Genomic DNA, 15,452 nt, shown 5'->3' with positions numbered 1-15,452 from the left:
CACTGCCCAGGTGCGCAGTACCTAATCTGCCCCCTGCCCTATCCATTCCCTTCGATTGGGCCGCATTTATCACAGCTCCAAATTGCTCCACTTTCCAGCCACGGGCGGAACTCAGCACCTGCGTCACTGGCCAGTTGCACCAATTCGGGGTCGTTCGGCGGTTTCAAGCGTTCCTCGGCCAAGAGGGCCACTGTCCACTGTCAACACTGCACAGAGGCTTACCCCGCAAACTGCCCTGCTGAAGGCTCTCCACTGGGGCGTGCACCTCAGTGGCTCTCAGCCCACTGTGCCCACGGTGGCCCACCCGGCTCACTGCGGGAGCAGCGCTAGGGAGCGGTAACTGTGGATCCCACCTTCCCCCATTGCGACTTACCACCTGGTCCACGTCCCAACCCGGCCAGTCGCAGCTGATTGCCGCTTGCTGCTCCCTCTGGCCCGTCTTGTGCCATCGGTCCATCCTATCCGTCCAGCACCTTTTGAACTCTCGCTACTTCTTTCTTTCCAACCTTGCTCGCCTCTCTCTTAACATCGTCAAGGTGGCGGATTGAGATTTCAATTCCTCCCTTTTCAACTCTACGTTTCAAGCAACATCGTGTCTTACAGTCTACATGCGGGTCGTGATACGAGAAGCTCTCCCCCTCACTTCTCCCTCGTGTAAGTCGTTCCGGTTTATTCACGTGCGCTCGAGTCCAAGTACTCGCTGCCGCATTTGGCCGACCACTCTCTACCCTCGAGAAAGCACGACGCGCCCGCAGTTTCAGACCGCGCTCGTTGGAATCACATTCCGCTGACCTTTGGATGTGATCAGTCTCGGGAGCATGGTAAAGGCACAAAGCTAAAACCCATCGTCATGCTCGCCACCGTCTCTCGCTCCTCGTCTCGTGCGGGCGGTCTCTACCCCGGCAGAACCTCCTCGGTGGGATCACTGATATCCTCGAACCAAACACCCATGAGGGCCAGCCACTATGGCCAGACTCACGCCTTCCGCTTCGGTGCGTGGTCTTCCTACCTGGATCCCGAGGTCCAGCGTCAGCTACGTCTTCGTCAGCGCCATATCAAATACAAGTACATGGAATCGATCAATCGCAAGCTGTCCTGGGACCCAAACTCGCGTGCTCAAGATTCGAGAATCGTGATGAAGAAGATGTTGGCGCAGTGCTGGATCAGACAAGGCCATACCCGCTCCGGCGGCAGATACGTGAGAGGGGAGGACGTGAAAAAGAGTGCATCGGGCGAAAATCTGGGCACCCGGCCCGGCCAGAACATTGAAGACGTCGAGCGCAGTGCCATCAATGCTCTATTTTCCGGCAGGCGCGCCAATCCGTTGGAATATGACTTGTGGCAGTCACCTCTGCAAAACATTCGCAATTATCTCGGTAGCCAGACCAGGAGCAAGTATACGGCTGCTGCCGGTCGCGACGTCTCATCTGACATCGACCCGATTACGAACCGAAGAATGCACTCTTCGCATGCGCCCCAGTCGATTTTTGATAACTCTTCAGACAAAAACACCCAAGAGCCATTCTTCCCAGACGGGGTCCCCCCAGCCGACGAACTCAAAGAGTATGGCAATGTCACCATTGACAGTGCCCCGTGGGCCGAAGCTGGGTCCAGTAGTGGAGTTGTGGAGACCCCGCAATATGCGGATCTCGACAAGTACAAGCCGGTCATGGATGAGAAGCTTGATGCTAAGCAACTTTCCGAGAAGCCGAAGTACGACGATCTGGCCAAATACACACCAGTTGGTCTCAAAGATTTCTTGGAGGAGGCAGACGTGACGCCCAAGTATGAGGATCTCGGCAAGTATGCCAACCCAACACTGAACGATGGCCCTCCCGAGGAGCTCTCCCAGCCTGCATACGAAGACCTCGACAAGTACCGCCCTGTGATGCACAATGAGAGTGCTGAGGTTCCGGAGCCGTACGAGCGGTATTCAGATTTGCACAAGTATGGTCCCATCATGCACAATGAGAAGGATGTAGTGGAGGAGAAGCAGCCCTACGACGACCTGCACAAGTACGGCCCAATCATGCATAACGAGAAGGATGTTGTGGAGGAGACACAGTCCTATGACGACCTCCACAAGTACGGACCGAGCAGTTTCAACGAACCTGAGGGATTGCGCCCCCGTTCCAACGAGGAGAAGTCAAAAGACTATGACGACCTTCACAAGTATCGCCCGCATTCTTTCAATGAACCCTCGGGTTTGCGTCCCATGCATCCCGAGGAAGCCTCCAAAGCCTACACTGATCTGGACAAATATGGCCCCATGTCTTATAACGAACCCCACGGTCAAGCTCCCATGCACCCAGAAGAGGCGTCCAAGACATACACGGACCTCGATGCCTACAACCCCGTTGGCTGGAATGAGCCTCACGGCAAGCCGCCGATGCACCCGGAGGAAGCCTCAAAGCAGTACAAGGATCTGGGAAAATACTCCAAAGAGTTTAAACGTGGTGATGCACCGCCACCAGAAGGTGTCATTGCAGCGGTTGAGCCTGAAGAGGCGGCCAAACATCAGCCTGTACAGTACAACGAGCCCGAAAGCCACCGCCCCAGGAATGACTGGGATCAGAAAGCTTTCGACGAGGCCAAGCAGTACGAATCTTTCCGATACAACGAGCCGGATGGGCAGCCTACCCAGGTCATCGACCCTGTATCCAAGGGTCTGGGTGACTTTGATGCAGAAATTGCTGCCAAGGCAAACAGACGCAAATCTTTTGCTCAGGCATCAGAGAAGGAGAGAGCCGACGACTTGGACTTGCTCCGTGCCAGCGATGTTCGGGCCAAGATTCCGACGTCGTCGGGCCAGTCCCGGAGAGAGTACAGCACGACGAACAGACAGATTCTCGAGGCCGATCTTCCCCGGTATGCCGTGAACTGGGATATCTCAAGTAAAGCGGCGCGAATTGCAGTGCGGCAGTCGAGAAACAAGGCGTGGGATCATATCCCCTCCAAAAAGGAGAACCTCACTGGCAACTACGTCAGGGACTTTCCTGAAGACTTTTCGCGGAATTGGAACGACATTGTAGCGGCTGCCGCAGACAGTCAAAAGGTTGAGGAGAGCCACAATCAAGATGAGGTTGAGGCTGCGTCCTTTGATGAGAGTTTTCCGAGTCTGGAGCACAAGCTGGAGCCATCCCTGGACCGGTCATCTTCCTTCAGGACCACCCGCATTGAGGGAAAGAGAGGTCAAATCGACCAGTATTCAAAAGAGCCTCAAGGCCTTGAGGTGAGCTACTCTGAGGAGTGCGGTGGCAAGCAGACCTGGCCCTCCTACGTCCGAACATATGGAACCGTGACGGATGCCATGGCCAATGCCTCTTCAACCGCACAGGAGGCCGTTGCCGCCGCCGAGAGCGAGGGCGTGGTGTCCTCGACCACAACCCAGGCACCTCGGCAACCCACCATCTACAAGATTCTTGCATACGACCCGACGATGCAGGCAATCAACACGGCCGAGACCGCGTCAGTCGTCCCGGACAGTGCAACCCCGTTGACGCCGGCAGAGGTGATTCTCCGGTTGTCGAACCCGACCAAGTTCTTCCCCTACTTTAGCACCCTACAGAAAGAGGGATATGAGATTGTTTCCGGAAGCGGAGACGTCCTGGTATTCCGCAAGGTCCGCGAGGCAGAGACGGCATCCAAGGATCAGGCTACCGCCTCTTTCGCCCCTGCGATCGAGAAGCCGACGACATACCAGGCGCCAAAGGTGAACCCCATCGACATGATGGGGAGCGACCCCGTAGTACCAAGCGCTTACTCTTCCAGTCCTACAGGCTACCTCAACTATGATTACCCCGGAGCGGAGACAACAGAGAAGCCCCCACCTCCCTTCAGCCCGCTGAGGAGGCGCAATACGATATCCTGCGACAGCCAGGATTTCGAGCCTCCGAAGCGGCCGAAGAGGAGCAGGGCCAAGAAGGTTGTTCTTGGTGCCGTGTGGGTGGGCGGGATTTCTTACGCGATTGGTGTCGTTGGAGAGTACTTCAAGACGGGAGGCAAAGATGGACACGGACCCAAGGGATTGTAGGTGGATGCCGTGCGGGTTTCGCGGGTTAGTTTGGGATTTCGTTGGGATGGTTCATATACCTTTTTCGGTTATAGGATTCGGCTGCCACTTGAGCAAGGCAAACTCTCAATTGTATCAGTAGCACGCTCAATGATGCAATAGTCACTTCTCATTCGTTATAGATCGCCGTGATTTGAATGCTACGTGTGGTTTGCAAATAGCATTGCACTGTCTAAAAGCCATACTCGGAAAAAAAAAGAGGAGGATGTGGGAAATATGAGTTATAGTGAACGCTTTGATAGGATGCAACCTAGTAATACAATTTTTGAACGCCATGCTTCACCAACCATCCGACGGCGAATTCATCCATGCCCTTTATTGCCAATTTTGTTCTTCAGGTGTAGGAATCGTATGGAAAGAAACCCTTCCCTCGAGATCATTCTTCCTCGCCAAAACCACCATCTTCAACGCATCGTCGTTGACCGAAGCGTAAGTACTCCCGTCAGCTCAATGCAGTAGTACTGTGTCTCCCGGAAGGCTTTCCCCTCATGAAAAAGTCAAACAATCTTTCTGCAAAAGGTGCCACATCAATCTTCAATCCTCCGACGAACCCCCTTTATGAACGCTCAGTAAACCCCGGACCAGTCTTGACATCCTCAATCCGACTCATCTGCAGCGCGCGCTTCTGGTCTTCCTGGCTCCAGCTCTGGCGGCGCTCGAAGGAGGGTTTCCAGCTGTTTGTCGTGGACTCGACGATGGCGCACGGGGTGGCGGATGGGGTGGAAGATTGGTTTTGGGTGGCGGGAGAGGTTGGGGAAGTGGTGTAGTTTGAGAGGTCGGGTTGGGAGGTTTGGTGGGTTTGTTCGGATGCCATTTTTGCGGTAATGTTTGTGGTTTGTTTTGGGGGGTTGAGTATTCTGGTGATTTCTGAAGGTGTGATGCTCGTGTGGTTTGATGTTGTTTGGTTTGAGGTTTGTTTGATTTGGTATTGTAGGTGCGGAGGGTGGCAGTGTTTATATCCGGAGTTGTTGGAATGTAGAGGTTTGATTACACGACGACGGTGTGATGCGGAGCAACGAAGCAGGTGAGTATCACGAGAGGAAGAGCGGGGGAACGGGAATGAGGAGATGTTTTAAACTTCCCAGACCTCTGCAGTCCTTTGCTGTGTGTGTCGTTGTTTCTTTCATTCGTTTTGAGGGTCCAATGCGCCTTCGAGGTTTGCGTTGCACACACCACCACCACCATCACCTCTTTCCGGATGTGTTTAACCCTCCTTTACGTACGCCTCCTCCCACGACTTGTCGGCGATCGTCGCTGCGGGATGCGATGTACATGAACGACCTACCTTACCCGAGGAGCACTAGAGGCAAGGTAGCGACGGGATGACGAACAGGCACGGCTAGTATTGTCATGCAACATAAACGCCGTACCTATTTCCCATACTTACGACCAGGTGCTTGAGCACGGGTGGCTTTGGAGCGAGCACATTACCTACTGCATCAGACGATGATCAGCCCAGCGGGGGTTTGAACATATAACATCATACCGCCTGGTAAGTAGGCTGCTTTACCTCGTCTGTTGGCGTAGGATATCTTAAGTAAGCTGGTAAGGTAGGATGAGCTACCAAGCCAGCCAACCATGGAGGGGGAAACAGACATATCGCCACTGACATTTCTCATCGGGGGTGAATCGTCCACTGGCTTTGTTGACACCATAAACGCACACACCCTTGCCGTCATAAAACGTCTCGAGCAACCTTTCCCTAAGTCGAGAAGACGCCTTGTTACGTAGATAGCTCCAAGCTAAGGTCCTTCCAGCAACTGGTACCAAGTGCTCCGCAGTATACCTAGATACGCACCATTCATGTCCAGCCAGCAAATTGACACCTTACCCACGCTCACCGCAATCAGCCACTGAAGGAATCCAGCTCAACATCTGTCTATGTAGTATATGCATTACGATATGGAGAGATACCTACACCACCATCGGGCACCTAAAGAAACCACCGCCGTCATTGCGGGGTAAAACAAAAGCAAAGAGTTCGGGCCCAGACCCACAGCAGATTAGGCTTATCGGACGTTATCAGTCACGCAAGGTCCGTGCATTGCACCAAGCCGGCCCCACATGAGCTCCGGGGAACGCGGCGCAAGGAAACGACATCATGCTGCAGATTCCGGCTTACATCCTCCTACGGATACAATTCCATGTTTTCATTCCGTCGTTGCTTCTGATGAGCGGTAAGGTCGAATATCTCGCTGTACTCACTTATATTATTATTGAATGAGAGGCCAACGGGATACATCTTGTGAAAATTCCACGTGAGAAAAACCAAGGTTGGTCCATGTTACCGTAGCTTGGTTTGCAAGGAAAGAGTCAAGAGTGTTTTTTCGGGCACGAGCTAAGACGCGGGCAGGGATGAGCGCGTGATGGCGGGGACCTCCCACCCAACGCATCTCTGGGTTGACCACTATCTTATTATAAGCTGCCCAGATTCAACATGAATCCCAACGTTTGTCACCAGAAACCTGATCGAGCATGAAGTCACAAGCAATGAGCCAGATCGTATACAACCTCAGTAGAAGAACATGATTTTTATTCGCCAGACCTCTGATTGAAGATAAGTCGTCAACCTTTTCTAAACCACCTCCCTGCCCGTTCATCCATCCAACACCATCCCGTCCGTCCCATCATCATTTCCATTTCCGTGACCGACCGCCCGCCAGTCCAATTCATATCCCATCTTTCTTCGTGTAACCCTTTCAACGCATCAGAAAATCAAGAGGCCCTCTTTTAAAAGACGGAAAAGCAGGCGAGTCGAGAAACAAATTCCATCAAAAATCAAAAACAGAGACACACACTCCTCGCTCCCAAATCGAATGTAACCTGGATGCTGCATGTATCTCGTCTACCCGGGGGGTTTCGGAGTCGGGGGGTTGGGGTTGTAGGCGTGGGCGTGTTATGGTGGTTTTGTTTTGTGTAATGCCTTTGGGGAATCTTTGGGATAAAAAATAAGGAGGCCGCCCGTCCTCTTCCGGAGGTATAGTAGTAGTGGAATCGTACAGTATGAATACTTTGGGGAAGTTTGCAAGGAAAAAAAAAAAAAAAAAACCGCCTTGCGCTATGCAGCCAGTACACACGAGTTGGTTTTGCCCAATGGTGGTTTTCGAGAGCCATGGTATAGACAGTAAAAGGTGTTGTGCAAGAGGCGGGAGAAATGAGAGGCCATGCTCGGTATATGCACGGCATCAGTTCAGCCTCAGCAAGGCAAAAGGGGCGTAGGAACCCCACGAAAAAAAAAAAACATGGGATGAAGAGCGATAGCTGGAACTAGCTTCAAGGTGTTCGGGGCCGCTTCCAGTAGTATTGCTAAATCCAACATGTTAACATCAACCTCCTTACACCTCAACGTTACAAAGCTTACCTTGTGCTGCTTGCGACACGCTCGTAGGCTGGGCTTGCGCAGACCATCAGTCACGGCAAGGCGACGCTGGTCGTCATCGTCGAACTCGGGGACGTAGTAGTATTCGCTCTCGAGCTGCTTGCCAGCAGCGTCCTTGCCCTGGCGTTGGATAATACCAATGCATGCGGTTGCTTCGATCAGACTCCGGAGCTGGTCCTTGGTCAACCCCTTGCGCTCTTCTGACGGCAGGTTGTTCATGATGGTTGAAAGCGGGTTGGACGACAAACGCGAGAAGGCCAGCTGGTTGACGACATGGTTGCGGACGGCGGGGTTCTCGTAAGGGGGCTCCGGTTCTTTGGCTTCCTCCTCGTCTTCGAACACCTCGCCTTCCTCTACCTCCTCTGGCGACTTCGGCGGCGCGGAAATGGGGCTAGAGGGTCTTGACTCGTCGCGAACCGTGGGCAGACCTGTCCGCTTGAAAAGGGGGAACTTGGGAGAAGCAGTAGTGATGGAGGCCAGGCGGTTAGAGATATCTGCGCCAAATGGCCCAAAAGAGTGAACGATTGGGTCATTCTCCTCGTCAGGGTCGTTCTCGTTCTCGTCCTCTGGTTCACTGAGTTCGGACGAGAAAGAGTTAGTGGCTTCGGTAGCGAAGCTCTGACCAATAATGGTGCCAGAGTCAACCAGCTTGGGAAGCTCAGGCTCGTCTGCACTCGAGTCCTCGTAGATTTGAACTTCCCCATCTTCCCTCGGCAACAGAGCCTGGAGTCGCTGCGAGCTGCTCAGGTGCGCCGTCGGTGAGTCTGGGGACTCGATGCGCGAGGGCCGGCGCAGGGGGCTCGACTGCAAGAGGTCGGCGGCAACGCGGGCAGCGGAACGAGGGGGCGAGTCACCCCATGCCGACTCGTCAGGGCTCGCGAGGCGGTCGCGACGGTCCCGCTTCGGCCATTGGATCATGACGCGAGCGTCCTGAACGTCAATCATGATTTCGGTCCCTTCTGTTTCGGACGTGAAGGAGTCGCCCTTGAGGAGCTCCCACGTGCGGCCCTGGCAGTGGAGTTTCAGCCCGTTCCAACCATTGCAGATGATTTCAATCTTGTTGGGCTCCAGGGCGGAGGGAGCAGGCACGTAGCGGGCCTTGACGTGGATGCGGGAGACGAGGCGGTTTGCGGATAGCTGGTAGTGGGACGAGTTGCTAGAGCGGCCCATGAGGAGAGTTTCGCCATTCTCGTTCAATTCGATGGAGCTGACAGCACCGAGGGGAGTGCGCTCGGAGGCGGTAGAGAGTGCCCGAGAGAGACCACCAGGTCTTGAGTGTACGCGGGGCGGAGAGGAGGATAGGATGCCGGTGCTCGAGGTCGGAATCGGGGTGGGGTATTTCAGGTACGCGTTGCTTGCTCCCACAGAACCAGGACGGGCTTGTCGCTTAGAGGGTCTAGGGAAGCCCGGGGAAGAAGAGAGAGGTTCGAATGCCGGAAGGAGGCTCGGGGCAGGACGTTTGGTGCCGGCCAGAGGAAGCGTGGGCTCCTGGGTCTTTGATTGGGGCGACGAGTCGAGCATTATGGCGACGACGGCATGCCCAGACTAGGAGAGTTGAGAGTGCCGGTCTTGGGATATAGAAAGGCGTGTCTGTTCCTTTTGCAGTGTTCCCTCTTGTAATGTCTCGAAATTGGTTTTCTTGCACGTCGTTGGGGAGGTGGGCGCGTTATTCTCGGCGCGGGTGTCGTTTCGACTATCGGACGTGGGATATTGGCGTTGTGCGGGTAAGCGTGTAAGTGGCTCACTCTTTCGGCAGGGGTGAGATGTACAGGACGGGAGTCAGGGTCTCGGAGGTATATAGGAAGGAGAGAGAAAGAGAGGTAGAGAGGAAGCTTCAACAAGTTGAATATCTTGAAAGAGGTCTCTAGGATCCAAGCCTGGCCACGGGTTAAGACCTATGGTAAGAAAGAGAGAGTGAAAATTGTCAAGTGGTTGCAGGTCTGATGGAAGGAGGCCCGGTGGTGCGGCCCTGGACCTTTTTGAGGGGGGCCCTTGCCCAAAAAATGGAAGCGTGTCTCTCGCGCGTCCACGTCTCCCGCGTGTTGCAGGGCGCGCGCCGAATTGTGCTGTGCAGGACCGGACCCGGGGGGGGGCACATTGTGCTCTTAGGCGGTACCTATGGTAGGTACTTTGGCTCCCCACTCTACGTACCTAGAGTCGCGTGCCCGCTGAAGGCAGACGGGTTTATAGCGGGAAGATGGATGGCCACAGCGGGTAGATGCGCTAAAGATGACCGTGTTTCCAGGCCATGGCCGCTGGACGCGGGCCGTTGTCTGAGCTTGTTGCGGCGGTTGCCCGCTAACCTGGGAGTTTAATTGCTTCCATCTGTATGTCTCTGGGTCAATGGACTGCATCTTCGACCTCAGTCTTTCCGTCTTCATCACCAACTCTCACTCTCACTCTCATACTCATACTCATACTCATTCTGAACCTTCGGGTTCATGACCTCTCTACCTGTAGACCGCCATTTCCTTCCAGCCTCTTGTGTGCAAAATCTGCAGTCATTAGGCCTCATAATGGCCATGATGCCCCTCATCGAGATCAAGCCAGCCTCCCCGAAATCATGTCCGAGTCTCCAAGTCCCCACCGTACACGCTTTCTTGGGTGAGAGACGAGTAAGAGACAGCGAGTGAAAAAAAAACCAATAACTCGCCAGTCCCACTTCCGGTGCGCGTCTCTCTTACACCACACCACACCACACACGCACACGCTTTTCGATCGTTGCCGATGGTCAGCATTTCATCCTTTTTCCCAGCTGTTGACGGATGAGCTAAGGCACTCTGACTGTTGGACGTTTACGGGGGCCATCCCATCCAACGGCGAAGAGCGCTGAAGAACACATTTACTACGAACAGCCGCCGCCAAACCACAACTCGCTCCACTCTGTCCAACCGTCTGGCCCATTCGAACCCCGGCGCATCCCAAGCTTGGCCGAAGTGTTTCTATGCTAACCAGGAAGGTAAGGTAACCAAGGTAAAGTACCTTATCTCCCTCAGGATGGCGTGTTGAGGACAAGATCAAGAGGCTTGCAATTTACATTACTAGTACAATGCATACCAAGGTAACTGAGGTTTCTCTCTTGCCCAAGTCTTCAAAAGGCAAGAGAGCCATGCATTCCACTACAGTGCGCTGTTCCCCCGGTCCTTCGTCTATCCCTGTGCTTCACAGGCTCACACGCCCCAAATCACGATATCGCATCGGTTCTCGTCTACAACCCTCCCCCAAAATCCATTGGTTACGAGCACGGCCGTTTCTCTCTTCTTGTGGCATATCCGCCCTTCCCTTTGCTGCCACAAGCATCATAGATGCGCCAAAAGTCCGCCCGTCTGCACTCTGGTGAGACTTTTGAGTCTTGACCCGCCCCCCATCGACTGGGGTGCGAGAATCCGGTCCCAGACTCCCAGTCTCCCACCCAGATCGCCTCGTTCCAGGCTGCCCATGCAATGCAATCCGAAGGGGTTGAAACGAGTCTCGCGAGACCGTGTTTGCTGCGCGTAAAGTGCTCTCTCTAAACCTGGGAACCTTGGGTTTTGTGATGTAATATCTGCACATTCAATATTCACCATTGCAGTCCCTTGATTCCTTTACCATGTTCCAACACATCCTATGTAATTCGTTGCCTTATTTCACCCAAACCAACATGTCTTTGATATAACGCGTACTAAGCGAACATGACCACCCGTCCCCTTAGCACGGGTGGAAATGAGCTGTCAGGAAGCGCCAGACACTTTGTACCCGAAAAGCCCTTCTTAGAGTACCAAAAAGCAGCAAAACCCACGTCTTCCCGAACCGTCAATCATCGCGTCCCGACATAACACCCCGCATCGCTAAAGCAAGTCGCGCTCCCCTCCCATCTCAATTCTCACATGACCCGCTGAGGCTTTTGGGCAAATGATGATCCCGGCATTCCCAATTGGATTTCACTGAGGAAAAAACTCGTTGGCATGTGCATGAGACCAACTTGCCAGATACCAAGGGCCAAGGCAGTTCGGCCCACAACCCACGTTGTCCACACTTTTTCTCAGAGACTGTCGGATGCCGGGACCCGTTTTCAGACTGAGACAATGATTGTGTGCTGAGACTTGAGATTGATTTCAATATCCGCTTATAGATAGCTTTCGATAAACGTGCAAAATGCTTGTCATTTCTCGGAAGGTTGCAGTTGCGATGCAATGGTTTGAGACGTTGTGCTGCTGAACGCACGTGTTGACTGCTAATCCGGATATCAACGGCTGACTTTGCGTCTGAAGACGCGATATCAACCACTCAACGCGTCGAGACATGTACAACCCGTTTTACGCAGTGATCAAGGTCTGATCGCCAATCCAAGGCCAAAAGCTTATCCAAGTCCATTTATTTCAACATTTTCTTCAAAATCGGAACGAGAACCCCAACTTGTGCACTCAATCCAGCATCCATGGGAACCAGCGAGTCGCACCGGCGCGATGGGTTTCGGTTGAAGCTAAGGTTCGTCACCGAAGCCTTCACCTCGGTCAAGTCCCATCAGACCGAGACGGGAAAGCACGGACCCCATCGGCACCGGCGCCCTGGATCCGCCGACGGGACATGATCCCTGCCGTTTTGGCCAAAAAATTTCTGGACGACGGTCCAAAGATTTCTGGTCGCCCCCACCATTATCTCTCTCTCTGTAGTCGCAGTGTTGAAGTTTTGCCAGAACCAAAAAAACACGACAAGACGAGCCTTCACCAACCCCGTCAAACCAGCAGTCATGGCTCCCTCAAAGACCGTCGCCGTCGCATCGAAAGATGTTACGCCCTCAATTGACCCCGAGCAGGTAAATACTTCCCTACTCCCAAGTCCCTTGCGTTTGCCTCGAAGCGCAAACACCCATTCAAGATTATCCCGGATCGCTAACATGCAGCGGAAAACCTTTAGACCCTAAAGGCCTCCAAGGCTCTCCTGGCACACATCAAAAAGGCCGCCAAGGAAAAGTCTGAGGAATCCGGCAAGAAGAACCTCCTCGCCGACGAGACCGAGGACCTCGCCCAGCAGCCCATCTGGCTCACCCTCACAACCAAGCGCCACATCGCCGACAGCGCCCGCCTCAAGCCCGGCAAGATCACCCTCCCGCACCCCCTCAACCAGGATGAGGACGCCACGATATGTCTCATCACCGCCGATCCCCAGCGCGCCTACAAGAACATTGTCGCCTCGGACGACTTCCCTGAAGCCCTCCGCAAGCGCATCACCCGCGTCGTCGACGTAGCCCACCTGAAATCAAAGTTCAAGCAGTACGAGGCCCAGCGCAAGCTCTTTGCCGAACACGACGTCTTCCTCGCAGACGACCGCATCGTCAACCGCCTCCCCAAGGCCCTCGGCAAGACCTTTTACAAGACCACCGCCAAGCGTCCCGTCCCCGTCGTCATCTCCGCTAAACCCCCCCGCGGCGCAGACGGCAAGCGCGCAAAGGCCCCCGCAAAGACCCCCGGCACCGTCAACGCCGGCACCCCGCAGGACATTGCCGCCGAGATCGAAAAGGCCATCGGCGCCGCCCTCGTCAGCCTCACCCCGTCCACCAACACCGCCATCCGGATAGGCTACGCCGGCTTCAAGCCCCAACAGGTCGCCGACAACGTCACCGCCGTCGTCGATGCCCTCATCGGAAAATGGGTGCCCGAGAAGTGGGCCAACGTCAAGAGCATCTACGTCAAGGGTCAGGAGACCGCCGCTCTGCCCATCTGGCTGACGGACGAGCTCTGGCTCGAGGACAAGGATATCGTTGCCGACGACAGCGAGCAGGCAAAGGCGATGAAGGAGAAGGCCAACGTCGGCAAGAAGCGCAAGTCGATTGGCGGTGCTGATGAGGAGGGCGAAACCGAGGCTGCGACGAAGCCGTCCAAGAAGGCCAAGAAGGCGGCCAAGGAGGCGGCGCAGAAGGCTCTTCCTGAGGGCGATGATGAGACCCTCAACAAGCAGATTGCCGAACGCAAGGAGAAGCTGAAGAAGCAAAAGGCCAAGGCTGCTGTCGACAACTAAGCGCTTCTAGGCCCAGGCATGCTGTAGAGATGAGAAGACTACCAGACCAAAAAAAAAGGAGGATGGTTTACGTGCGGGATTATACCATGCATGGTTTATGGCGTACGGCGTTGGTTCAGACAAAAATTAACCAAGAGCACTCGTGCTTAGAATTTACCAATAAGAACTAGTGTACAATCTTCCCTTTTGCACTTTCCACTCGTGTTGTTTCATTACCTGACTCAATCCCATTACAACTCCTCAAAGATAACCTCCTCGACCTTCTTCTCAGCCTCGAAAGTCTTCTTGAAGGGCCCAAAGAACTCTTGAATGGTCTTGTTGAGCGTCTTATCCGAAATCTGCATGTGCTCGCCAGGAATCTGGCGGAAGCGAAGCCCACCCTTACGGTCCAGCTCCCTCAGACCAATCCAGTCCTCCTTATAAATCGCCCGGGCCCGCAGCGGCAGGCTCTCGGTACCGTTGACCTCCTCGAACCACGCCGTCTCCTTGGGGATGACAGTCGTGTCGTCCTCAAACATGACCATGACAAAGTTGGCCAGGCTGGCGAGGTTCTTCGCATACCGCACATTCTTGAGCTCGCGCTCGTTGTTGATATCCGCCAAGAAGTTGGACGACTCAATGTACTTGGCATACTGGTCCGGCTGGGGGTCGCGGTAGTACTGCGCGGGAACCAACCGGTTCTGCACGAAGCCGGACCAGGTGTTGAACCGCAGCAGCGCCATGGCGCCTTTGCAGAGGAAATCGCCGTCGCCGCAGGCGCGGAACTCGACGATGCCGTTGTGCTGGCTGCCGTAGGTGACAAGAGACCTCACGGGCGGGTTATTGCAGCGCTCGACGTAACCCCGGAGAAACTGCCCGCCCTGGCTGAAGCCGATGGCGTCGACGGCGGGCGCGGTGGAGAGGATCGGGTGGGCGGCGAGCTCAGCGCAGACATCCTCGAGCTGGGTCGTGACGTTGCCGAAGAAGGTGGCGGAGCGGTCGGCGTTGGGGTCCGCGCCGACTTTGATGGTGTAGACAAAGGTGCCTGGGTTGAGCTCCTCGGCGACTTCGCCTAGGCGCTTGATACCGTCGCCGTCATACGAGTCGCCGAGGCCGTGCCAGACGATGAGGGGGATCGGGTGGTCGTCGGTATCGTCGGAGAGGGGTTTTTGGTTGTGGTGTTTGGGGGTTGCGGCCGTGTAGGCTGCTGTGGCTAGGGAGCCGACTGTGAGCAACGTTGGGATGGAGAGGGACTTCATTGTGGATTCTCGTATTCTCTGGTTATTTCGTCTAGTACTATCAAAGCTGGAAGCTGGGACTAGGGTTGTGAGGTTGGGAGAGCGACCTGTGTCCGGGAGACGTTTGTTGGTCTTTCTTTGGATGTCAAAGGGATAGAGGGGAGTGTGGCAAGGGAAAGCTGACGACACCAACCTCTACGGATACAGCTGCGCGGTGGGACAAGAGCAGGAGCTTGGCTGTTGCCGCCTGCCTATCGCCATGCAGTGCTGACTTATCGATTGAGCTTCCCATTGGCCACGGACAAAAGATGTGGGCTGGGGGATGCTCCGAGAGCAGGTCCTTAGGTAAGCGGTCTGTGCCATCCAAATCACGAGTTTCCCAGGTTTCCCAGGCTTCAAGGAGTTTAGCGTCTCAGTGGCTTCAACCTCGACAGCCCTCAGGCCTCGTCTTTGGCCCAGCGCTCATACACCGTGACACCCAATAGATGGAGCTTCAAATACTTAGCCAGACCTAACCTCCCCTGTCAACGTCGGTCAAAGTCTTGGAGGTCCGGCGTTATCCTCCGCCAAGTTCACAGCAGACAGACTAGAAGCAGTAACAGCTCCAGCCAAGTCCGTCGGGCCTTGTCAAGTGTCGGTCCTCGTTCCTCGTTCCTCGTTCCTGAGAACTAGTCGCTCCCGGATGACAGTGCCTTAGTCTTCATAACGCATGCTGATGTCCTTACGTCGATGACTCGGATGCTATCCCTCCTCAGCCGTCAACGGCGCAGAGGCGGGTAAATCCCAG

General features: G+C 54.7%; 4 protein-coding genes across 4 annotated transcripts; 2 read left to right on the top strand and 2 right to left on the bottom strand.

The window, feature by feature from the left end:
- Positions 1–850: 850 nt before the first annotated feature.
- On the top strand, positions 851–4,454 carry BDP55DRAFT_759199 (uncharacterized protein; the record flags this gene model as incomplete). The annotated part of the gene is made up of 4 exons (XM_060580823.1): positions 851–1,198; positions 1,262–1,420; positions 1,481–1,978; positions 2,045–4,454. The coding sequence occupies 4 exons, from the start codon at positions 851–853 to the stop codon at positions 4,031–4,033; spliced, it is 2,994 nt and encodes a 997-aa protein (XP_060422986.1). The 3' UTR covers positions 4,034–4,454.
- Positions 4,455–7,318: 2,864 nt separating this feature from the next.
- Positions 7,319–9,383, bottom strand: BDP55DRAFT_402762 (transcription factor Tos4). Its single transcript, XM_060567308.1, has 2 exons — positions 7,434–9,383; positions 7,319–7,378 (listed from the first exon to the last, which is right to left on the bottom strand). Exons 1-2 carry the CDS (start codon positions 8,970–8,972, stop codon positions 7,346–7,348), a joined length of 1,572 nt encoding a protein of 523 aa, XP_060422985.1. The 5' UTR covers positions 8,973–9,383; the 3' UTR covers positions 7,319–7,345.
- Positions 9,384–12,028: 2,645 nt separating this feature from the next.
- BDP55DRAFT_594626 (ribosomal protein L1p/L10e family-domain-containing protein) lies at positions 12,029–13,605 on the top strand. The gene is made up of 2 exons (XM_060570969.1): positions 12,029–12,246; positions 12,348–13,605. The coding sequence occupies exons 1-2, from the start codon at positions 12,181–12,183 to the stop codon at positions 13,446–13,448; spliced, it is 1,167 nt and encodes a 388-aa protein (XP_060422984.1). The 5' UTR covers positions 12,029–12,180; the 3' UTR covers positions 13,449–13,605.
- Positions 13,606–14,835, bottom strand: BDP55DRAFT_683375 (palmitoyl protein thioesterase). The gene has a single exon (XM_060576338.1). It carries the CDS (start codon positions 14,684–14,686, stop codon positions 13,679–13,681), a length of 1,008 nt encoding a protein of 335 aa, XP_060422983.1. The 5' UTR covers positions 14,687–14,835; the 3' UTR covers positions 13,606–13,678.
- Positions 14,836–15,452: the final 617 nt, after the last annotated feature.

The sequence above is a fragment of the Colletotrichum godetiae genome (genome assembly GCF_030913485.1).
Source record: "Colletotrichum godetiae strain CBS 193.32 chromosome Unknown BDP55scaffold_77, whole genome shotgun sequence".
NCBI classification, from domain to species: domain Eukaryota; kingdom Fungi; phylum Ascomycota; class Sordariomycetes; order Glomerellales; family Glomerellaceae; genus Colletotrichum; species Colletotrichum godetiae.
This window is presented reverse-complemented; position numbering and strand designations above follow the sequence as displayed.

What these genes read in the sequence shown, in the direction of transcription:
- BDP55DRAFT_683375 (XM_060576338.1), bottom strand. Translation starts at nt 14,686, where the DNA reads ATGAAGTCCCTCTCCATCCCAACGTTGCTCACAGTCGGCTCCCTAGCC.
- BDP55DRAFT_402762 (XM_060567308.1), bottom strand. Translation starts at nt 8,972, where the DNA reads ATGCTCGACTCGTCGCCCCAATCAAAGACCCAGGAGCCCACGCTTCCT. An exon ending in CGTGTCGCAAGCAGCACAAG is followed by an intron (nt 7,379 to 7,433) that starts GTAAGCTTTGTA and finishes TGTTGGATTTAG; the next exon opens with CAATACTACTGGAAGCGGCC.
- BDP55DRAFT_594626 (XM_060570969.1), top strand. Translation starts at nt 12,181, where the DNA reads ATGGCTCCCTCAAAGACCGTCGCCGTCGCATCGAAAGATGTTACGCCC. An exon ending in CCTCAATTGACCCCGAGCAG is followed by an intron (nt 12,247 to 12,347) that starts GTAAATACTTCC and finishes GAAAACCTTTAG; the next exon opens with ACCCTAAAGGCCTCCAAGGC.